We start from the raw sequence: 23066 nt of genomic DNA, 5'->3' as shown, positions 1-23066 counted from the left end.
TCTCCGTTACCCCCTCCCTTCCTCTCTCCGTTACCCCCTCCCTTCCTCTCTCCGTTACCCCCTCCCTCCCTCTCTCCGTTACCCCCTCCCTCCCTCTCTCTGTTACCCCCTCCCTCTCTCCGTTACCCCCTCCTTCTCTCCGTTACCCCTCCCTCTCTCCGTTACCCCCTCCCACTCTCCATTACCCCCTCCCTCTCTCTGTTACCCCCTTCTCTCTGTTACCCCTCCTTCTCTCTGTTACCCCTCCCTCTCTCCGTTACCTTCTCCCTCTCTCCGTTACCCCCTCCCTCTCTCTGTTACCCCCTCCCTCCCTCCCTCCATTACCCCCTCCCTCCCTCCCTCCCTCCCTCTCTCTGTTACCCCCTCCCTCCCTCTCTCTGTTACCCCCTCCCTCTCTCTGTTACCCCCTCCCTCCCTCCCTCTCTCCATTACCTTCTCCCTCTCTCCGTTACCCCCTCCCTTCCTCTCTCTGTTACCCCCTCCCTCCCTCTCTCTGTTACCCCCTCCCTCCCTCTCTCCGTTACCCCCTCCCTCTCTCCGTTACCCCCTCCCTCTCTCCGTTACCCCCTCCTTCTCTCCGTTACCCCTCCCTCTCTCCGTTACCCCCTCCCTCTCTCCGTTACCTCCTCCCTCTCTCTGTTACCCCCTCCTTCTCTCTGTTACCCCTCCCTCTCTCCGTTACCCCCTCCCTCTCTCTGTTACCTTCTCCCTCTCTCCGTTACCCCCTCCCTCTCTCTGTTACCCCTCCCTCTCTCCGTTACCCCCTCCCTCCCTCTCTCCGTTACCCCCTCCCTCCCTCTCTCCCTCTCTCTGTTACCCCCTCCCTCCCTCTCTCTGTTACCCCCTCCCTCCCTCTCTCTGTTACCCCTCCCTCCCTCTCTCTGTTACCCCTCCCTCCCTCTCTCCATTACCTTCTCCCTCTCTCCGTTACCCCCTCCCTTCCTCTCTCCGTTACCCCCTCCCTCTCTCCGTTACCCCCTCCCTCCCTCTCTCCGTTACCCCCTCCCTTCCTCTCTCCGTTAACCCCTCCCTCCCTCTCTCCGTTACCCTCTCCTTCTCTCTGTTACCCCTCCCTCTCACTGTTACCCCCTCCCTCCCTCCCACCGTTACCTCCTCCCTCCCTCCCTCTCTCTGTTACCCCCTCCCTCCCTCTCTCTCTCTGTTACCCCCTCCCTCTCTCTCTCTGTTACCCCCTCCCTCCCTCCCTCTGTTACCCCCTCCCTCCCTCTCTCTCTGTTACCCCCCTCCCTCCCTCCCTCTCTCTGTTACCCCCTCCCTCTCTCTGTTACCCCCTCCCTCCCTCTCTCCATTACCCCCTCCCTTCCTCTCTCCGTTACCCCCTCCCTTCCTCTCTCCGTTACCCCCTCCCTTCCTCTCTCCGTTACCCCCTCCCTCCCTCTCTCCGTTACCCCCTCCCTCCCTCTCTCCATTACCCCCTCCCTCTCTCCGTTACCCCCTCCTTCTCTCTGTTACCCCCTCCTTCTCTCCGTTACCCCTCCCTCTCTCCGTTACCCCCTCCCTCTCTCCGTTACCCCCTCCCTCTCTCTGTTACCCCCTCCCTCTCTCTGTTACCCCCTTCTCTCTGTTACCACTCCTTCTCTCTGTTACCCCTCCCTCTCTCCGTTACTCCCTCCCTCTCTCCGTTACCTTCTCCCTCTCTCCGTTACCCCCTCCCTCCCTCCGTTACCCCCTCCCTCTCTCTCTCCCTTACCCCCTCCCTCCCTCCCTCCCTCTCTCTGTGACCCCCTCCCTCCCTCTCTCTGTTACCCCCTCCCTCCCTCTCTCTGTTACCCCCTCCCTCTCTCTGTTACCCCCTCCCTCCCTCTCTCCATTACCTTCTCCCTCTCTCCGTTACCCCCTCCCTCCCTCTCTCCGTTACCCCCTCCCTCTCTCCGTTACCCCCTCCCTCCGTTACCCCCTCCTTCTCTCCGTTACCCCTCCCTCTCTCCGTTACCCCCTCCCTCTCTCTGTTACCCCCTCCTTCTCTCTGTTACCCCTCCCTCTCTCCGTTACCCCCTCCCTCTCTCTGTTACCCCTCCCTCTCTCCGTTACCCCCTCCCTCCCTCCGTTACCCCCTCCCTCCCTCTCTCCCTCTCTCCGTTACCCCCTCCCTCCCTCTCTCCGTTACCCCCTCCCTCCCTCTCTCCGTTACCCCCTCTCTTCCTCTCTCCGTTACCCCCTCCCTTCCTCTCTCCGTTACCCCCTCCCTCCCTCTCTCCGTTACCCTCTCCTTCTCTCTGTTACCCCTCCCTCTCACCGTTACCCCCTCCCTCCCTCCCACCGTTACCTCCTCCCTCCCTCCCTCTCTCTGTTACCCCCTCCCTCCCTCTCTCTCTCTCTCTGTTACCCCCTCCCTCTCTCTCTGTGTTACCCCCTCCCTCTCTCTCTCTGTTACCCCCTCCCTCCCTCTCTCTCTGTTACCCCCTCCCTCCCTCTCTCAATTACCTTCTCCCTCTCTCCGTTATCCCTTCCCTCCCTCTCTCCGTTATCCCCTCCCTCCCTCTCTCCATTACCCTCTCCCTCCCTCTCTCCATTACCCTCTCCCTCTGTCCGTTACCCCCTCCCTCTCTCTGTTACCCCCTCCCTCTCTCCGTTACCCCCTCCCTCTCTCCGTTACCTTCTCCCTCTCTCCATTACCTTCTCCCTCTCTCCATTACCCCCTCCCTCTCTCTGTTACCCCCTCCCTCTCTCCGTTACCCCCTCCATCCCTCTCTCCGTTACCTTCTCCCTCTCTCCGTTACCCCCTCCCTCTCTCCGTTACCCCCTCCCTCCGTTACCCCCTCCCTCCCTCTCTCCATTACCCCCTCCCTCCCTCTCTCCGTTACCCCCTCCCTCTCTCCGTTACCCCCTCCCTCTCTCCGTTACTTCCTCCCTCTCTCCGTTACTTCCTCCCTCTCTCCATCACTTCCTCCCACTCTCGCTCACCCCTTCCTCTCTCCCTCGCCCCCCTGCCCTCTCTCGCTCCCTCGCCCCCCTGCCCTCTCTCACTCCCTCGCCCCCCTGCCCTCGCTCGCTCCCTCGCCCCCCTGCCCTCGCTCGCTCCCTCGCCCTCCTGCCCTCGCTCGCTCCCTCGCCCCCTGCCCTCTCTCTCTCCCTCGCCCCCTGCCCTCTCTCTCTCCCTCGCCCCCTGCCCTCTCTCTCTCCCTCGCCCCCTGCCCTCTCTCTCTCCCTCGCCCCCTGCCCTCTCTCCCTCGCCCCCTGCCCTCTCTCTCTCCCTCGCCCCCTCTCGCCCTCCCTCTCTCTCCCTCGCCCCCTCTCGCCCTCCCTCTCTCTCCCTCGCCCTCCCTCTCTCTCCCTCGCCCCCTCACCCTTCCTCTCTCCCTTGCCCTCCCTCTCTCCCTCGCCCCCTTGCCCTCCCTCTCTCCCTCGCCCCCTTGCCCTCCCTCTCTCCCTCGCCCCCTTGCTCTCCCTCGCCCCCTTGCTCTCCCTCGCCCTCCCTCTCTCCCTCGCCCCCTCTCTCTCCCTCGCCCCCTCGCCCACCCTCTCTCCCTCGCCCTCCCTCTCTCCCTCGCACCCCCTCTCCCTTGCCCCCCTCTCTCCCTTGCCCCCTCGCCCTCCCTCTCTTGCCCCCTCGCCCTCCCTCTCTCCCTCTCTCCCTCTCCCCCCTCCCCCCTCCCCCCTCCCCCCTCCCCCCTCCCCCCTCCCCCTCTCCCTCTCCCCCCTCCCCTCTCCCCCTCTCCCCCTCTCCCCCTCGCCCCCCTCGTCCCTCTCTCCCCCCTCGCCCCCCTCGTCCCTCTCTCCCCCCTCGTCCCTCGCCCCTCTCTCCCCCTCTCCCCCTCTCCCCCTCTCCCCCTCTCTCCCTCTCCCCCCTTTCCTTCCCTCCCTCCCTCCAGGTTTATCAAGGGTTTCATTAATCGGCACAAACCGCGCTGTCCAGAGAATGAGTATTTTGTGGATTATGTCAGATGCTCCTTCTTGATGAATTTGAAACGCAACTTGCCAAAGAACGTTCTGGATAAGTCGTGGCCAGTGCCTCCTCCAGCTCTCTCTGAGGTAAGTGACTGTTTCCACCTGTGGTGCCAGTACCTGATCTGCCCCTGTGTTCCTGGCTCTGACCGTGCTGGACATGAACAAAGTCATCACACTGGCCAGAAGCCAACACTGTCCCAGCAAATCAGAGAGCTAAAGGTAAAAGAACCAGTGATCATAATATCATCGAATTCACCCTGAAACTTGAGAAGGAGAAGCTGAAGTCAGATGTACAGTGGAGGGAAGGGTTTTACAGAGGCATGAGAGAGGAGCTGGCCAGAATCGATTGGAAAAGAACACTGGCAAGGTTGATGGCAACACTGGCAAGGTTGATGGCAGAGCTGGCAAGGTTGATAGCTGTTATTTCTGGAAGCAATTTGGAAGGCACAGGATATATAAATACCAAAGAGGAAGAAGTATTCTAAAGGCAAGATGTCACAACAGTGGCCAACAAGGAAAGTCAAAGCCAACGTAAAAGCCAAAGAGATGTGTTGAAGCTGGAGAGGGTTCAAAGGAGCTTCATGAAAATGATTCCAGGATTGAATGGCTTGTTATATAAAGAGCATTTGATGGCTCTGGGCCTGTCTTCACTGGAATTCAGAAGAATGAAGGGTGACCTCATTGAAACTTATTGAATGATGAAGTGGATGTGGAGAGGATGTTTCCTATAGTGAGGGAGTCTAGGACCAGAGGACACAGATAGAGTGGATGTGGAGAGGATGTTTCCTATAGTGGGGGAGTCTAGGACCAGAGGACACAGATAGAGTGGATGTGGAGAGGATGTTTCCTATAGTGGGGGAGTCTAGGACCAGAGGGCACAGATGGAGTGGATGTGGAGAGGATGTTTCCTATAGTGGGGGAGTCTAGGACCAGAGGACACAGATAGAGTGGATGTGGAGAGGATGTTTCCTATAGTGGGGGAGTCTAGGACCAGAGGGCACAGATGGAGTGGATGTGGAGAGGATGTTTCCTATAGTGGGGGAGTCCTAGACACAGCCTCAGAATAGTGGGGTGTCCTTCACAGCAGAGAATTTCTTTAGCTAGAGAATGTAGAATTTGTTGTCAAAGGCAACTGTGGAGGCCAAGTGTTTATATATATTTAAAGCGGAGGTTGATAGATTCTTGACTGGTCAGGGAGGGAAAGCAGGAAATTGGGGCTGAGAGAAACAATGATGAAATGGCAGAACAGACTCGATGGACCAAATGCCTAAATCTGCTCCTATATCTTATGGTCTAAGTTCCACCCCCCCCCCACCCCACCCGCAGTGCTCAGCTCTGATCCCCTCCCCTTGACTCAGCCAGCTGTGGGCTTGTTTCTGCACCATAGTTGTCTCACCCTTCTCCCGTGGGGAGAGGGGTGAGATGCCTCAGCCAGGGCTGTGGGGAGAGGGATGAGGGGCCTCTGCCTCTGCCAGGGCTGTGGGGAGAGGGGTGAGGGGCCTCTGCCAGGGCTGTGGGGAGAGGAATGAGATGCCTCAGCCAGGGTTGTGAGAAGAGGGGTGGGATGCCTCTGCCTCTGCCAGGGCTGTGAGGAGAGGGGTGAGGGGCCTTTGCCTCTGCCAGGGCTGTGGGGAGAGGGGTAAGGGGCCTTTGCCTCTGCCAGGGCTGTGAGGAGAGGGGTGAGGGGCCTTTGCCTCTGCCAGGGCTGTGGGGAGAGGGGTGAGGGGCCTTTGCCTCTGCCAGGGCTGTGGGGAGAGGGGTGAGGGGCCTTTGCCTCTGCCAGGGCTGTGGGGAGAGGGGTGAGGGGCCTTTGCCTCTGCAGGGCTGTGGGGAGAGGGGTGAGGGGCCTTTGCCTCTGCCAGGGCTGTGGGGAGAGGGGTGAGGGGCCTTTGCCTCTGCAGGGCTGTGGGGAGTGGGGTGAGGGGCCTTTGCCTCTGCCAGGGCTGTGGGGAGAGGGGTGAGGGGCCTTTGCCTCTGCCAGGGCTGTGGGGAGAGGGGTGAGGGGCCTTTGCCTCTGCCAGGGCTGTGGTAACTGAGGGTGAATGAGGCTCTGTCTCCCATATGTTCCTGCCCACTGAACACTCCCTTCTATCACAACTCGCTGAGAAAGTTACGTCATCGGCTGAAGGCTGCTTAAGGATGTGGAAGGTGCTTTGTAAATGCAGCTGTGTGTGACTAGGACCTTACCCGAGTTGCTGGATAGCATTTGAAGCTGGACTTGTTGTGCATTTTGTTACAGCTTGCTTCAGGTAGTGCGCCGTCAACAAGCGACGCAAGTTATTGTCTTGGGCGTTCTCTTGAGATGGCAACCTTATTGGATGTTGGTATTGTAGAATACTGCAAGTTTGATTCACTGGTTCATTGGTTAAACTGACGGCGAGGGTACCTCGGTTGTGGTGCGGACCAGGTCCTCGTCCATGCCTGTTGTGGCTGCCAGAGAAGATGCCAGAGCTGGCTGTGTGCTGCCGGGTTTGAGGCTGGTCCCTTCCATCGGAGCTGCCCTCCAGTTTGGCCCCACACCCCTGCCCCCCTCGCTCGGTAGAAAACAAACAGAATGGGTTTGTGTGTGGCTGCACTGGAGCGAGATGAGGAACTGCTACAGTCTGTTCTTGCAGAAACATGGCTCCAGGACAACATCACACAGCTTCAGTCTACAGATTCTCAGGCACTTGGTCGATATTATTATTTTTATTTCCTCTTTATGTAATTATATTTTTTTGCTATCATGGCTATTTGTGCTTTATGTGCTGTGTGTGACTGTTGGTTCTGTGTTTTGCACCTTGGCCCCAGAGGGACAATGTTTCATTTGGCTGTGTTCCTGTGTATGGTTGAAAGACAATCTTGAATGTGTGTCACAGGCCTCTGAGCTGCTGAGGGAGCTACACATGAAGAACATGGTCCAGATCTACTGCAAGAAGATTACTCCAGAGTGGAAGCAACAGGTGAGGTGGGGCATGAGGGTGGGGAATGGATGATGGAGACAGGGTGAATGGGGATGGGGCTGGATAGGGAATCGGAATCTGAATCAGATTTATTATTATGGTCTCGTATGTCATGGAACTTGTTTTACAGCAGCAGTGAGTGTGTGACAGAAAAAAACTATCAATTGCAAAAACAAGTAGAAAGAGCACAGGAACAGGCCCTTCAGCCCATCCAGGCCATGCTTAAGTGTTACTCTGCACAATCCCATTGACACGCACCCATACCATAGCCCTCAAATAGTGAAGTACTGTCACGTGTTCACGGACCATTCCGAAATCAGATGGTGGAGAGGACGAAGCTGTACCTGAAACATTGAGTGTGTGTCTTCAGGCTCCTGTAGCGCCTCCCTGATGGTAGCCATGAGAAGAGGGCATGTCCTGGATGGCGAGGGTCCTTAATGGTGGACGCTGCCTGCTGACACATCACTTACTGAAGATGTCGTTGAAGGTGTGGTGGCTAGTGCCCGTGATGGAGCAGCCTCTTGTAGTCCTGTACGTTGGAGCCCCCCCCATACCAGACAGTGATGCAACCAGGCAGAATGCTCTCCATGGTGCTTCTATAGAAACCTGGAGGCACTTGGTGGAGGCTCAAAATTTGATAGAGTCTTTGTGACAGACCAAATCTCCTCAAACTCCCAATGAAGCAGAGCTGCTGGTGTGCCCTCTTTGTAACTGGATCAATGTGTTGGGCCCAGGACAGATCCTCAGAGATGTTGACACCCAGCGACTTGAAACTGCTCACCCTTTCTACTGCTGACTCTCAATAAGGACTGGGATGTGCTCCCTTGAATTTCCCTTCCTGAAGTCGGCAATCAGTTCCTCGGTTACTGACGTTGAGTGCTGGGTTGTTGCTGCAACACCACTCACCCAGCTGATCTGTCTCACTCCTGTACGCCTCCTCACCACCTGAAATTCTGCCTGCAATAGTTGTGTCATCGGCAAATTTATCGATGGCATTTGAGCTGTGCATAGTCACAGAGTTGGGTGTAGGGAGGGCTAAGCGTGCATCCTTGAGGTGCACCCGTGCTGATTGTCTGTGAGGACGAGACGCTGTTTCCGATCTGCACAGACTGCGGTATCCAGTGAGGAAGTCGAGGGTCCTGTCGCAGTAATCAATAAACAGCAGCCAGATGTAGGTATTGCTGAAGCAGGAGGTGGACATTGGGAAGCCATTCCGATTATCCAGAGTGGTGTGAGGATCTGCAGGCACTTGGTGGGGACTGGACAGGACCAGCCAAGGGAGGAGGCGTCAAACTCCTGACCCCTCCTTCCCGGAGCAGGTCTGAGCACTGCTCCTGAATGGGTGATGCCAGACAGGGGAGAGGACAATCACCTGGCCTTGTCCTCTGCTCACTGAACACACGGACATCCCACCGTGACGGGACAGCCCCAAAGCACAGGAGTCCGCACAGGCCGCAATCCGTCCTCCGGATGAAGGTGGTATGCCTGATCCATGACTCTCCCCTGCTGCCATCTCCAGACTCCCATCAGCCGGGGGGGGCTTGTTGACTGTGACTGAAGGACATCTCTTCCCCTGCAGCTGGAGCAGAAGGTTGTGGCAAGTGCACTTTTCAAGGACAGGAAGGACAACTATCCCCAAAGTGTGGCCAAGCTCTTCGCCGACTCCCGGATCAGTGAGTGGGCTCGAGGTGGAGGCGGAGGGAGAAGGGCGCGGCTTATTGAGGGAGGAGTGAGGTACTGACTGGAGAGGGAGCCGCTGGAGTGACCAGGGGGGCTGAGCGGGGTACGGGGCAGGGGATGGGTGTGGGTGGAATGTAATGGTGGAGGGTTCCAGCTGAGGGACGGGGGCGAGGGGTGCAGGCAGAACCGGTGAGAGGGAGAAGGTGGGAGCGGTGAGCTTGGCTGGAGAAGTGGAGCTGGGGAGGTGGGAACCGATCGGGGCGCCCCTGCTGATGCCTCATTTCTGTTCCAGCGACGAACGAGATCAACTCGAAGGTGCTGCAGGTGATCGAGAAAGACAGCATTAAAGTACGAGTCACAGTGGCGTCTGCACGCGTCCCCATCACCCACACCGATCCCACCGCATACACTGAGCCCTGAGCACGTGCTCATGACCATCACCTATACTGGCCCCCTGTGCACATCCCTTCAATACACCGACCCCCTACACGTCCCCTTCAATACACCGACCCCTACACGTCCCCTTCAATACACCGACCCCCTACACGTCCCCTTCAATACACCGACCCCCTACACGTCCCCTTCACCTGCATCGACCCCTACACGTCCCCTTCACCTGCACCGACCCCTACATGTCCCCTTCACTTGCACCGACCCCTACACGTCCCCGTCAATACACCGACCCCTACACGTCCCCTTCACCTACACCGACCCCCACACGTCCCCTTCACCTACACCGTCCTCTACACGTCCCCTTCACCTACACCGACCCCTACACATCCCCTTCACCTACACCGTCCTCTACACGTCCCCTTCACCTACACCGACCCCCTACACGTCCCCGTCAATACACCGACCCCTACACGTCCCCTTCACCTACACCGACCCCCACACATCCCCTTCACCTACACCGACCCCTACACATCCCCTTCACCTACACCGTCCTCTACACGTCCCCTTCACCTACACCGACCCCCTACACGTCCCCTTCACCTACACCGACCCCCACACGTCCCCTTCACCTACACCGACCCCTACACGTCCCCTTCAATGCACCCACTCCTACACGTCCCCTTCAATACACCCACCCCTACACGTCCCCTTCACTACGCCCACCCCTACACGTCCCCTTCAATACACCCACCCCTACACGTCCCCTTCAATACACCGACCCCCTACATGTCCTCTTCATCTACACTGACCCCCTACACGTCCCCTTCAATACACGGACCCCTACACGTCCCCTTCAATACACCGACCCCCTACACGTCCCCTTCAATACACCGACCCCCTACACTACACCGACTCCCTTCGTGTGCTCCCGTCACCTGCACTGAACTGGTGCATGCCCCCAGCATCTACACCAATCTCCTGCATGCAGCTCTCCTCCACTTTTTGCTGGCAGTAAGTCTGGGCTTGCCTTGCAGTATGCGGTGGCGGTGACAAAGTACGATCGGAACGGTTACCGGGCACGGCCTCGCCAGCTGCTGATCGCCACAGGCAGTGCCTACCTCGTAGAGGAGGGCAAACTCAAACAGACCATTGATTACTCCAAACTCAAAGGTGGGTGGTAGATGGCGAGGAGCCACTGACCTGCCTTCCTCTGCTAGTAGTGCATGCGTTTGTGTCCGTGCGTCACTGTGTGGAACCACATATGCACCAGGTTTATAACGATTAAATTCCATCTATATTACAGCAGATGTAATCTGGTGCTGTAAAGCATTGTACCAACTACTATACATGATTTGGAAAAATTTGTGTGTGTGTGTGTGTGTGTGTGTGTATATAGAGGGAGTTTCACTCTGTGTCTGACCCCGGGAGTGTGTGATGGGACTGTGTGGAGGGAGATTCACCCTGTGTCTGACCCCGGGAGTGTGTGATGGGATGGTGTGGAGGGAGCTTCACTCTGTGTCTGACCCCGGGAGTGTGTGATGGGACCGTGAGGAGGGAGATTCACTCTGTGTCTGACCCCGGGAGTGTGTGATGGGACGGTGAGGAGGGAGATTCACTCTGTGTCTGACCCCGGGAGTGTGTGATGGGACGGTGAGGAGGGAGATTCACTCTGTGTCTGACCCCGGGAGTGTGTGATGGGACGATGAGGAGGGAGCTTCACTCTGTGTCTGACCCCGGGAGTGTGTGATGGGATGGTGTGGAGGGAGATTCACTCTGTGTCTGACCCCGGGAGTGTGTGATGGGACGATGAGGAGGGAGTTTCACTCTGTGTCTGACCCCAGGAGTGTGTGATGGGACGGTGTGGAGGGAGATTCACTATGTGTCTGACCCCGGGAGTGTGTGATGGCACAGTGAGGAGGGAGCTTCACCCTGTGTCTGACCCCGGGAGTGTGTGATGGGACGGTGTGGAGGGAGCTTCACTCTGTGTCTGACCCCGGGAGTGTGTGATGGGATGGTGTGGAGGGAGTTTCACTCTGTGTCTGACCCCGGGAGTGTGTGATGGGACCGTGAGGAGGGAGATTCACTCTGTGTCTGACCCCGGGAGTGTGTGATGGGACGGTGAGGAGGGAGATTCACTCTGTGTCTGACCCCGGGAGTGTGTGATGGGACGATGAGGAGGGAGTTTCACTCTGTGTCTGACCCCGGGAGTGTGTGATGGGACCGTGAGGAGGGAGATTCACTCTGTGTCTGACCCCGGGAGTGTGTGATGGGACGGTGAGGAGGGAGATTCACTCTGTGTCTGACCCCGGGAGTGTGTGATGGGACGGTATGGAGGGAGATTCACTCTGTGTCTGACCCCGGGAGTGTGTGATGGCACAGTGAGGAGGGAGCTTCACCCTGTGTCTGACCCCGGGAGTGTGTGATGGGACGGTGTGGAGGGAGCTTCACTCTGTGTCTGACCCCGGGAGTGTGTGATTGGACGGTGTGGAGGGAGATTCACTCTGCGTCTGACCCCGGGAGTGTGTGATGGGACGGTGTGGAGGGAGGTTCACTCTGTGTCTGACCCCGGGAGTGTGTGATTGGACGGTGTGGAGGGAGATTCACTCTGCGTCTGACCCCGGGAGTGTGTGATGGGACGGTGTGGAGGGAGCTTCACTCTCTGTGATGGGACGGTGTGGAGGGAGCTTCACTCTCTGTGATGGGACGGTGTGGAGGGAGATTCACTCTCTGTGATGGGACGGTGTGGAGGGAGTTTCACTCTCTGTGATGGGACGGTGAGGAGGGAGCTTCACTCTCTGTCTGACCCATGCTCTTCATTTTCTGGTGTTGATTTGGGTTGATTGATTGAGTGATTTCGCTAACCAAGCTGATGTGTTGCAGGCCATGGTTAGTATTCAGATTTTAACTTGGATCCCCCATGATTCCCTGCAGGAATATCAGTCAGTTCACTCAGTGACGGCCTCTTCGTGCTGCACGTTCCCTGTGAGGACAATCGGCAGAAGGTAAGGAATTGCTGGCTCATCATACAGAAGGGGAACAGGTCCTTCAGCTTGTGTCCTTGCTGACCAAAGACCACTCATAAATAATTCCACCGGATTTTGCCCGGAGTCCTCCAAGTGCTCCGTCTTCCTCCCCCCTCACTCCATGGGGCAGGGAGGGGCTGCTTCTGTCAGACACCAGGAACCGATGTGAACAGCTCCTGCTCGACATGAGGCCAATTAGCCTGGAGCTGGTGCTAGCCCCTGGGTCTGCCCATGGCGGTCACCCTCTCCTTCCCCACTCTGCCCTGCTTTCTGAGAGTCCACCCACTTCTCAGTTGGGAGTTCTGGTTGATTCCTCTTGGTTGTGCCGCGTGGTTCCCGCTGAACACGGTCTGTGGGTAACGTGGGTCCCAGTCTTACGGACAACGCGGTCTGATCTGTGAGCAGCCTGGTCTACGTACAACACCGGACTGTGGCCGCAGGGGTCCGTGGGCAGCGCGGTCCCGTATTCGGAGAGCGCGGCTCCCTGACGTATGCTGTGCTGTGTTTCAGGGTGACCTGGTGTTGCGGAGTGATCACGTGATCGAGACGCTGACCAAACTGGCTATGGAGTCAGACAAGGTCAACAGTGTCAACGTCAACCAGGGGAGGTGAGGCCGCCTGAGCAGACACCCCACCCCCTTCCGCATGCACACAGCAAAATATAGTGGGGGGAGGCAGGTGTGTAGTAGAAGGGGTTGGGGTGAACCCTATTGAAAGGACAGGGGAGGGTGGCGAGGGGCGAGGGAAGGTAGGGAGGAACGGCAGGAGGAGGATCCCTATTGGAAGGTGTGTTCCGGAGGAACAAGAGATTTGAGATGGGTGGGGTGGGGGGGGACCCTGCCTGAAGGAGGGTGGAGGGAGTGAATGGGGCAGGAGGGTGGAGGGAGTGAACGGGGCAGGAGGGTGGAGGGAGTGAATGGGGAAGGAGGGTGGAGGAAGTGAACGGGGAGGGAGGGTGGAGGGAGTGAATGGGGCAGGGGGGTGGAGGGAGTGAACGGTGAGGGAGGGTGGAGGGAGTGATGGAGGATGGAGGGAGTGATGGAGGGTGAAGGGATTGAATGGGGCAGGAGGGTGGAGGGAGTGAACGGTGAAGGAGGGTGGAGGGAGTGATGGAGGATGGAGGGTGAAGGGATTGAATGGGGAGGGAGGGTGGAGGGAGTGATCGGGGAGGGAGGGTGGAGGGAGTGAATGGGGAGGGTGGAGGTAGTGATGGAGGGTGGAGGGAGTGAACCGGACAGGAGGGTGGAGGGCGTGAACGGGGAGGGAGGGTGGAGGGCGTGAACGGGGAGGGAGGGTGGAGGGAGTGATCGGGGAAGGAGGGTGGAGGGAGTGATGGAGGATGGAGGGTGAAGGGATTGAATGGGGAGGGAGGGTGGAGGGAGTGATCGGGGAGGGAGGGTGGAGGGAGTGAATGGGGAGGGTGGAGGTAGTGATGGAGGGTGGAGGGAGTGAACCGGACAGGAGGGTGGGGGGCGTGAACGGGGAGGGAGGGTGGAGGGCGTGAACGGGGAGGGAGGGTGGAGGGAGTGAGGGAGGGTGGAGGGAGTGATCGGGGAAGGAGGGAGGTGGTATGGTTGTGTGTTCCAGCGGGGCTGAATGAGAGTGCAGGGTGACGGGTGAGAGGATCTGCTGGAGGGTGACCGGTGCTCTCTCCGTCCTGCAGCATTAAATTTACCATTAAGCAAGGCAAAGAGGGCGTCATTGACTTCACGTCGGGGTCCGAGCTGATCATTTCCAAAGCAAAGAACGGACATCTGTCTGTGGTAAGGATCAGAATCAGAATCGGGTTGGATATCGCTGAGATAATTTGTGAAATCTGTTTTGCTCGGCTCTGTATCTGTTGTTCTTTTCTGTGATCTGGCCGTCCCTGAAAAAGCAAACTTTTATTGGCCAACAAAACACGTGCGGGCCTCTGGGTACAGACTGTCGGGCAGGAGTTCCCCGGTCACACCCAGTGACGGTCACGGACCCAGCCAGAGGGGTGTGTGAGTGGGGGTGAAGGGGACCTGCACGTGGTGGTGCTCCCCTGTTTGCTGCTCGCGTCCTTCACTGGGTCAGGGATTTGCAGCAAGAATAGCCTGGACTGAAGTGACAGGGCCCCACTTGCAGAGCAGCACACACAAAATGCTGGAGGAACGTAGCAGCCCTGGCAGCGTCGGTGAACAGGAACAAGTGGCTGATGTTTCGGGCCAAGACCCTTCATCAGGTGCAAGGTAGAGCAGCTCAATGTCTAAATTTATGCTCAGGGGCAGGGCTTCAGTGACTTGGACAATGGGAACCTTCCCTGGGCAGGGGTGACCTGTACAAGAGGGACCAATGTCCCTACAGGAATGCTTCCCAGTGCTACCCAGACAAGAAAGGCAGGGGATGACAGCAAAAGGGGGGAAGAGAGGAGAACGTGGTAACGGGAGTAGGAAGATCCGGTGGGCAGAGGAGGTGCAGGCAGAAGGGCTGGTAAGTTCTGTAGTGTAGAGTTAGTGTGACACTACAGCTCCCGGTGTTTCTGGTAGGTTTCATAGCGAGTTAGTGTGACACTACAGCTCCCGGTGTTCCCGGTAGGTTTAGTAGCGAGTTAGTGTGACACTACAGCTCCCGGTGTTTCTGGTAGGTTTCGTAGCGAGTTAGTGTGACGCTACAGCTCCCGGTGTTCCCGGTAGGTTTAGTAGCGAGTTAGTGTGACACTACAGCTCCCGGTGTTTCCGGTAGGTTTCGTAGCGAGTTAGTGTGACGCTACAGCTCCCGGTGTTCCCGGTAGGTTTAGTAGCGAGTTAGTGTGACACTACAGCTCCCGGTGTTTCTGGTAGGTTTCGTAGCGAGTTAGTGTGACGCTACAGCTCCCGGTGTTCCCGGTAGGTTTAGTAGCGAGTTAGTGTGACACTACAGCTCCCGGTGTTTCCGGTAGGTTTCGTAGCGAGTTAGTGTGACACTACAGCTCCCGGTGTTCCTGGTAGGTTTCGTAGTTTAGTAGCGAGTTAGTGTGACACTACAGCTCCTGGTGTTCCTGGTAGGTTTAGTAGCGAGTTAGTGTGAGACTACAGCTCCCGGTGTTCCTGGTAGGTTTAGTAACGAGTTAGTGTGACGCTACAGCTCCCGGTGTTCCCGGTAGGTTTCGTAGCGAGTTAGTGTGACGCTACAGCTCCCGGTGTTCCCGGTAGGTTTCGTAGCGAGTTAGTGTGACGCTACAGCTCCCGGTGTTCCCGGTAGGTTTCGTAGCGAGTTAGTGTGACGCTACAGCTCCCGGTGTTCCCGGTAGGTTTCGTAGCGAGTTAGTGTGACGCTACAGCTCCCGGTGTTCCCGGTAGGTTTAGTAGCGAGTTAGTGTGACACTACAGCTCCCGGAGTTTCTGGTAGGTTTCGTAGCGAGTTAGTGTGACGCTACAGCTCCCGGTGTTCCCGGTAGGTTTAGTAGCGAGTTAGTGTGACACTACAGCTCCCGGTGTTTCCGGTAGGTTTCGTAGCGAGTTAGTGTGACGCTACAGCTCCCGGTGTTCCCGGTAGGTTTAGTAGCGAGTTAGTGTGACACTACAGCTCCCGGTGTTTCTGGTAGGTTTCGTAGCGAGTTAGTGTGACGCTACAGCTCCCGGTGTTCCCGGTAGGTTTAGTAGCGAGTTAGTGTGACACTACAGCTCCCGGTGTTTCCGGTAGGTTTCGTAGCGAGTTAGTGTGACACTACAGCTCCCGGTGTTCCTGGTAGGTTTCGTAGTTTAGTAGCGAGTTAGTGTGACACTACAGCTCCTGGTGTTCCTGGTAGGTTTAGTAGCGAGTTAGTGTGAGACTACAGCTCCCGGTGTTCCTGGTAGGTTTAGTAACGAGTTAGTGTGACGCTACAGCTCCCGGTGTTCCCGGTAGGTTTCGTAGCGAGTTAGTGTGACGCTACAGCTCCCGGTGTTCCCGGTAGGTTTCGTAGCGAGTTAGTGTGACGCTACAGCTCCCGGTGTTCCCGGTAGGTTTCGTAGCGAGTTAGTGTGACGCTACAGCTCCCGGTGTTCCCGGTAGGTTTCGTAGCGAGTTAGTGTGACGCTACAGCTCCCGGTGTTCCCGGTAGGTTTCGTAGCGAGTTAGTGTGACGCTACAGCTCCCGGTGTTCCCGGTAGGTTTCGTAGCGAGTTAGTGTGACGCTACAGCTCCCGGTGTTCCCGGTAGGTTTCGTAGCGAGTTAGTGTGACGCTACAGCTCCCGGTGTTCCCGGTAGGTTTCGTAGCGAGTTAGTGTGACGCTACAGCTCCCGGTGTTCCCGGTAGGTTTCGTAGCGAGTTAGTGTGACGCTACAGCTCCCGGTGTTCCCGGTAGGTTTCGTAGCGAGTTAGTGTGACGCTACAGCTCCCGGTGTTCCCGGTAGGTTTCGTAGCGAGTTAGTGTGACACTACAGCTCCCGGTGTTCCTGGTAGGTTTCGTAGTTTAGTAGCGAGTTAGTGTGACACTACAGCTCCTGGTGTTCCTGGTAGGTTTAGTAGCGAGTTAGTGTGAGACTACAGCTCCCGGTGTTCCTGGTAGGTTTAGTAACGAGTTAGTGTGACGCTACAGCTCCCGGTGTTCCCGGTAGGTTTCGTAGCGAGTTAGTGTGACGCTACAGCTCCCGGTGTTCCCGGTAGGTTTCGTAGCGAGTTAGTGTGACGCTACAGCTCCCGGTGTTCCCGGTAGGTTTCGTAGCGAGTTAGTGTGACGCTACAGCTCCCGGTGTTCCCGGTAGGTTTCGTAGCGAGTTAGTGTGACGCTACAGCTCCCGGTGTTCCCGGTAGGTTTAGTAGCGAGTTAGTGTGACACTACAGCTCCCGGTGTTTCTGGTAGGTTTCGTAGCGAGTTAGTGTGACGCTACAGCTCCCGGTGTTCCCGGTAGGTTTAGTAGCGAGTTAGTGTGACACTACAGCTCCCGGTGTTTCCGGTAGGTTTCGTAGCGAGTTAGTGTGACGCTACAGCTCCCGGTGTTCCCGGTAGGTTTAGTAGCGAGTTAGTGTGACACTACAGCTCCCGGTGTTTCTGGTAGGTTTCGTAGCGAGTTAGTGTGACGCTACAGCTCCCGGTGTTCCCGGTAGGTTTAGTAGCGAGTTAGTGTGACACTACAGCTCCCGGTGTTTCCGGTAGGTTTCGTAGCGAGTTAGTGTGACACTACAGCTCCCGGTGTTCCTGGTAGGTTTCGTAGTTTAGTAGCGAGTTAGTGTGACACTACAGCTCCTGGTGTTCCTGGTAGGTTTAGTAGCGAGTTAGTGTGAGACTACAGCTCCCGGTGTTCCTGGTAGGTTTAGTAACGAGTTAGTGTGACGCTACAGCTCCCGGTGTTCCCGGTAGGTTTCGTAGCGAGTTAGTGTGACGCTACAGCTCCCGGTGTTCCCGGTAGGTTTCGTAGCGAGTTAGTGTGACGCTACAGCTCCCGGTGTTCCCGGTAGGTTTCGTAGCGAGTTAGTGTGACGCTACAGCTCCCGGTGTTCCCGGTAGGTTTCGTAGCGAGTTAGTGTGACGCTACAGCTCCCGGTGTTCCCGGTAGGTTTCGTAGCGAGTTAGTGTGACGCTACAGCTCCCGGTGTTCCCGGTAGGTTTCGTAGCGAGTTAGTGTGACGCTACAGCTCCCGGTGTTCCCGGTAGGTTTCGTAGCGAGTTAGTGTGACGCTACAGCTCCCGGTGTTCCCGGTAGGTTTCGTAGCGAGTTAGTGTGACGCTACAGCTCCCGGTGTTCCCGGTAGGTTTCGTAGCGAGTTAGTGTGACGCTACAGCTCCCGGTGTTCCCGGTAGGTTTCGTAGCGAGTTAGTGTGACGCTACAGCTCCCGGTGTTCCCGGTAGGTTTCGTAGCGAGTTAGTGTGACGCTACAGCTCCCGGTGTTCCCGGTAGGTTTCGTAGCGAGTTAGTGTGACGCTACAGCTCCCGGTGTTCCCGGTAGGTTTCGTAGCGAGTTAGTGTGACGCTACAGCTCCCGGTGTTCCCGGTAGGTTTCGTAGCGAGTTAGTGTGACGCTACAGCTCCCGGTGTTCCCGGTAGGTTTCGTAGCGAGTTAGTGTGACGCTACAGCTCCCGGTGTTCCCGGTAGGTTTCGTAGCGAGTTAGTGTGACGCTACAGTTCCCGGTGTTCCCGGTAGGTTTCGTAGCGAGTTAGTGTGAGGCTACAGCTCCCGGTGTTCCCGGTAGGTTTCGTAGCGAGTTAGTGTGAGGCTACAGCTCCCGGTGTTCCTGGTAGGTTTCGTAGCGAGTTAGTGTGACACTACAGCTCCCGGTGTTCCTGGTAGGTTTCGTAGCGAGTTAGTGTGACACTACAGCTCCCGGTGTTCCTGGTAGGTTTAGTAGCGAGTTAGTGTGAGACTACAGCTCGGGGAATTGCGGTTGGGAGTTCAGTTCTGACCTTCTTTGTAAGGAGTTTGTACGTCCTCCCTGGGAACCACATGGGGTTCCTTTGGGTGTCCAGTTTCTTGGCACAATCCAAAGACACAGTTGGTCATTGTAAATTGGACAATTGGTCATTGTAAATTGTCCTGTGATTAGGCCAGGGGTTTGTTGGGACCTGCTCCGCACCGTACCTCTGAACAAATAAATTTACTTTAAAGCCAGCCGACTTGCAGGTGAGATGATGAGCTGGGAGTGTGGTGCTGTCAGACACGTGGCTGAGGGAGGGGCAGGAGGGGCAGCTCAGTGTCTGGGTGTGGAATTTTCACGTGTGATGGGGGGTTGCACTCTGATCAGTGCAAGCTGAGGGCAGGATATTCTGGAGGGAGGGGCAGGTAGAACATGGAAATAGAAAAGGGATGATCTCTAATGGAGTTACACAAGTCACATCCGTGGGCACAGTACAGTGTCAAATGAGGGAACTTTGACTTTCCCATTACTGACCTCCAGAGCAGGTTTACGAAATGGACCTGGGAATGAAAGGGTTAATGATTGCAGCTCTGGAACTTTATTCCCTGGATTGTAGGGTGACCTGATCGAAGTATGTATGATAACCTGTGGCACAGACAGGGTGAAAGCACGTGGGTCTTTTCCCCTTTGAAGCATGCTAAAAACTAGAGGAACACACATAAAACTTGCTGGTGAACACAGCAGGCCAGGCAGCATCTCTAGGAAGAGGTGCAGTGGACGTTTCAGGCCGAGACCCTTCATCAGGACTAACGAAGGGTCTCGGCCTGAAACGTCGACTGCACCTCTTCCTAGAGATGCTGCCTGGCCTGCTGCGTTCACCAGCAACTTTGATGTGTGTTGCTTGAATTTCCAGGATCTGCAGAATTCCTGTTCTTTGCGTTTTTAAAAACTAGAGGACACAGGTGTAAGACCAGAGGTTTCTAAGGGGCGTTCCTGTCGAGGGACGTCCCTTCTCTGACCCAACGGAGACACCTGTGGGGGTGTCCCTGTCGAGGGAGGGGTAGCATGTATCTGGGGCAGGATGGGGGTGTCTCTGTCTGGGTCAGTGTGTGGGAACCTTTGTCAGGGCTGAGGGTGGGGGCATCTCTGTCAAGAAAGGGTGGGGTCATCCCTGTCTGGGTCAGGTTGGGGGCATCTCTATCGAAAGAGGATAGAGGTGTGCTGTCGTGGTCAAAGTGGGGGTGTCTCTGTCGAGAGAGGGTAGAGGGGTCCCTTTCGGGGTCGGGAGGATCTGTCAAGGGAGGGTGGGGACATCCCTACCAGGGCCAGGGTGGGACGCCCCTGTTGGTGTCAGTGTGAGGGGTCCCTGTCGAGGTCAGAGTGAGGGTGCCCCTGTCAGGGTCAGGGTGGGGACGCCCCTGTCAGGGTCAGGGTGGGGGTGCCCCTGTCTGTGTCAGGGTGGGGACGCCCCTGTTGGGATCAGGGTGGGATGCCCCTGCTGAGAGAGGTTTAGGGTGCCCCTGTTGGGGTCAGGGTGGGGAGGCCCCTGTTGGGATCAGGGTGGGATGTCCCTGTTGAGAGAGGTTTGGGGTGCCCCTGTCGGGGTCAGGGTGGGGACACCCCTGTTGGGATCAGGGTGGGGGTGCCCCTGTCTGTGTCAGGGTGGGGACGCCCCTGTTGGGATCAGGGTGGGATGCCCCTGTTGGGATCAGGGTGGGATGCCCCTGTTGAGAGAGGTTTGGGGTGCCCCTGTCGGGGTCAGGGTGGGGGTGTCTCTGGGGCAGAGGTGGTGACAGGGTGGGGGGTAGAATGGCTCATTCGGTGCAGCCAGGGTCGAGACGTTTCCGTTGGCTTTGGGGGAGTTGTGCCTTTGAGGAGGTTGGGCAGGGGAGTGTTAGTGGGAACAATTCTGTTGCAGACCCAAGCCGAGCCCACCCTCACTGTCTCTCCAGGTGGCTCCACGCCTGAACTCCAGATGACGGTGGGTAGGGATCGCGACGGCCACCCGACGCACGCACGGTCCGATGAACGGCTGCACTCCACAGACAGGAGTCGGAGAGTTCACCGGTGAGACATTCGAGATGCTGGCCTTCGTCACACACCTACACAAACTGTGCTCACCACGACTGCCAAAGTCTGTGCTTCCAGCTGGGGACTCTCATTCCCAGTTCATACATTAATCACGCAAAATAAATTTAATGGAAGTTTATATTAAAGAGTATTTGCCATTATCAAGGACTCACCAAGTTTAATCACTCTCCTGCCTCTGTGCACAACGGTGCTTTAAGGAAAACAGTATAACCTCTCTGTCTCTCTGCCAAAGCCACTGTGCTTCACACTGCCTCAGACCCAGTGTCTGCTGCCCTCTGGGAAATGGTGACTGATTCTCCCACCCCTACCCTCATGACCATCTCCACACTGCTGGGCCTTCACTCAGCTGCCCCAAGGAGATTGCATCCTGGTGGGCTGGGGTGGCCCTAGTGGTCTCATGGACCTCCTCAGTGGAGGGTCCATCGTCACTGGCATCCCAGGGCGAACATCCTGTTAATGGGCACTTCCTCATTGACCATTAGACATAGGAGCAGGATCAGGCCATTCAGCCCATCGCGTCTGCTCCACCATTCCATTATGGCTGATTTATTAACCCCCTCAACCCCATTCTCCTGTCTTCTCCCCGTAACCCTTGAGTCCCTACCTAATCAACAATTTATCAACCTATACCCAAGGACTTGGCCTCCACTGTTATCTGTGACAATGAATTCCACAGATTCACCATCCTCTGGCTAAAGAAATCCCTCCTCATCTCTGTCCTAAAGGGACGTCCTTGTATTCTGAGGCTGTGCCCTCAGGTCCTAGACTCTCCCACCCGCTCTATCCAGGCCTTTCAATATTCGATAGGTTTCAATTAAACCCCCCCCCCCCCATTCTTCTAACCTCCAATGAGTACAGGCCTGGAGCCATCAAATGTTTCTAATGTGTTAATCCTTTCATTCCTGGGATCATTCTTGTGAATCTCCTCTCCAATGTCAGCACATCCTTCCTGAGATAAGGGGCCCAGAACTGCTCACAATACTCCAAGTGAGGTCTGACAATTGCCTTATAAACCCTCAGCTCTCCACAGTTGTTCAGTCACTGTGGGTACACCAGCTCCATCAGGTCAACTGAGTCTGCCACAGTACAGCGACCTCGTGTGCTCATCTGACTCTCCCTCTTCCCATTTAATGACACCGCCCCCACAACAGAATCACGCGTTGGTGACCCACCCTATCCTCTAAAGTGGGCAGTTGGTGACCTCCCACCATGGGAGGGAGAGTTACTGTGATGATGTAAGTAGGGGAGAGGGGACGGGGATATCTCCTGGTGAGGATGCACTGCAGGAGAGTGGAGATGTCTGCTCTCCCCAGCATCCAGACATGCGTCTGCTCTTTCCATCCACCACAGAAAGTACAGATATCTGGTCTCCACACTCACCACAGAGGGTACAGATGTCTAGTCTCCCCCAGAATGAACAGTGTGTCTGGTCTCCCCCAGAATGAACGGTGTGTCTGGTCTCCCCCAGACTGAACGGTGTGTCTGGTCTCCCCCAGACTGAACGGTGTGTCTGGTCTCCCCCAGACTGAACGGTGTGTCTGGTCTCCCCCAGAATGAGCGGTGTGTCTGGTCTCCCCCAGACTGAGCGGTGTGTCTGGTCTCCCCCAGACTGAACGGTGTGTCTGGTCTCCCCCAGACTGAACGGTGTGTCTGGTCTCCCCCAGAATGAACGGTGTGTCTGGTCTCCCTCAGACTGAACGGTGTGTCTGGTCTCCCCCAGAATGAACGGTGTGTCTGGTCTCCCCCAGAATGAACGGTGTGTCTGGTCTCCCCCAGAATGAACGGTGTGTCTGGTCTCCCCAGACTGAACGGTGTGTCTGGTCTCCCCCAGAATGAGCGGTGTGTCTGGTCTCCCCAGCATGTAGACATACGTATGGTCTCCCCATCCACCACGGAAATGGCAGATGTCTGGTTTCCCTAGCATGTAGACCTATGACTAGTCTTCTCTCCCCCCGCCCCCCCCCCCGGCTGGTTGTCTGGGTTTGAACGCAGAGAGCTTGGGTAGACAGGGCCCAAAGGTGCTGCTGTTGAGACAAATAGGAGCTGATCTCACTTGATTGCTCCAGGAAGGAGGCATTGGGGGTGGTGGGGGCAACGACTAGGAGTCCCAGTCAGGGACACATGGGCTTAGTGAGATAAAGTGAGCCGAGTGGCCTGGCCCTTGGCCCCAGTGACCCATTCCCAACCTCCCTCAGGGTGTTCCCGACATTGGGCTGGGTGTGAGGGGCTGGACTGAGGCATGCAAGGGTGGGGTAGAGGCAGGGGCTGCCTTCAGGCCAAGCCTGCAATGGGGTGATAGGCCAAGAGGCTGGAGCCGTTCCCTGGGCAACCCACGTACGGCAGGAGCATTCTAAATAAAGTATACGCAATGTTAATTAAAGATTGTAGTAATCTTTGTATGGATCGATGTGTCAGACTTGGTTTCAATAAAACAATATTTTCCAACTTGTTGTGAATGTTGTTTCCTTGCCTGGGTCAGGGGGTACTGGTGTACTCCAGCTGGGATGCCTGCCGAGGTTGACCAACCCATCTTCACCAGGACGAAACCCTCCTCCACAACATCTCAGCCTACAGACCATCATTCTGCTTGTTCAAGCATCTGCCCATCTCCATCCTAGGGCACTCGGTGACTCTGCTGTCTGCGCAGAGAATTCCAAATATTTGAGAAGAAGATCCACCTTCCTGTCCATAAGTGGCTGCCATTCTGAAACACCTCCCCCGTTTCCATGGCAACCATCCTCTCTACG

General features: G+C 56.7%; 1 protein-coding gene across 3 annotated transcripts in view; it reads left to right on the top strand.

Moving 5' to 3' along the window:
* The window catches only part of LOC134336876 (unconventional myosin-Ic-like), a 132829-nt gene extending 110073 nt beyond the window's left edge, over window positions 1-22756 (top strand). For all 3 annotated transcript variants that reach the window (XM_063031477.1, XM_063031476.1, XM_063031475.1), the window contains exons 24-32: window positions 3834-3993; window positions 6768-6851; window positions 8431-8524; window positions 8824-8879; window positions 9959-10094; window positions 11856-11926; window positions 12458-12555; window positions 13611-13710; window positions 20181-22756. In XM_063031477.1, coding sequence (XP_062887547.1) covers window positions 3834-3993; window positions 6768-6851; window positions 8431-8524; window positions 8824-8879; window positions 9959-10094; window positions 11856-11926; window positions 12458-12555; window positions 13611-13710; window positions 20181-20207 — 826 coding nt within the window. In that variant the 3' untranslated portion in view covers window positions 20208-22756. The remainder of the gene's footprint in view (window positions 1-3833; window positions 3994-6767; window positions 6852-8430; window positions 8525-8823; window positions 8880-9958; window positions 10095-11855; window positions 11927-12457; window positions 12556-13610; window positions 13711-20180) is intronic.
* Window positions 22757-23066: the final 310 nt, after the last annotated feature.

The sequence above is a fragment of the Mobula hypostoma genome, chromosome 23 (assembly GCF_963921235.1).
Source record: "Mobula hypostoma chromosome 23, sMobHyp1.1, whole genome shotgun sequence".
Lineage (NCBI taxonomy): Eukaryota > Metazoa > Chordata > Chondrichthyes > Myliobatiformes > Myliobatidae > Mobula > Mobula hypostoma.
The sequence above is the reverse complement of the archived record's forward strand: the minus strand, read 5'-3'. Positions and strand labels throughout refer to the sequence as shown.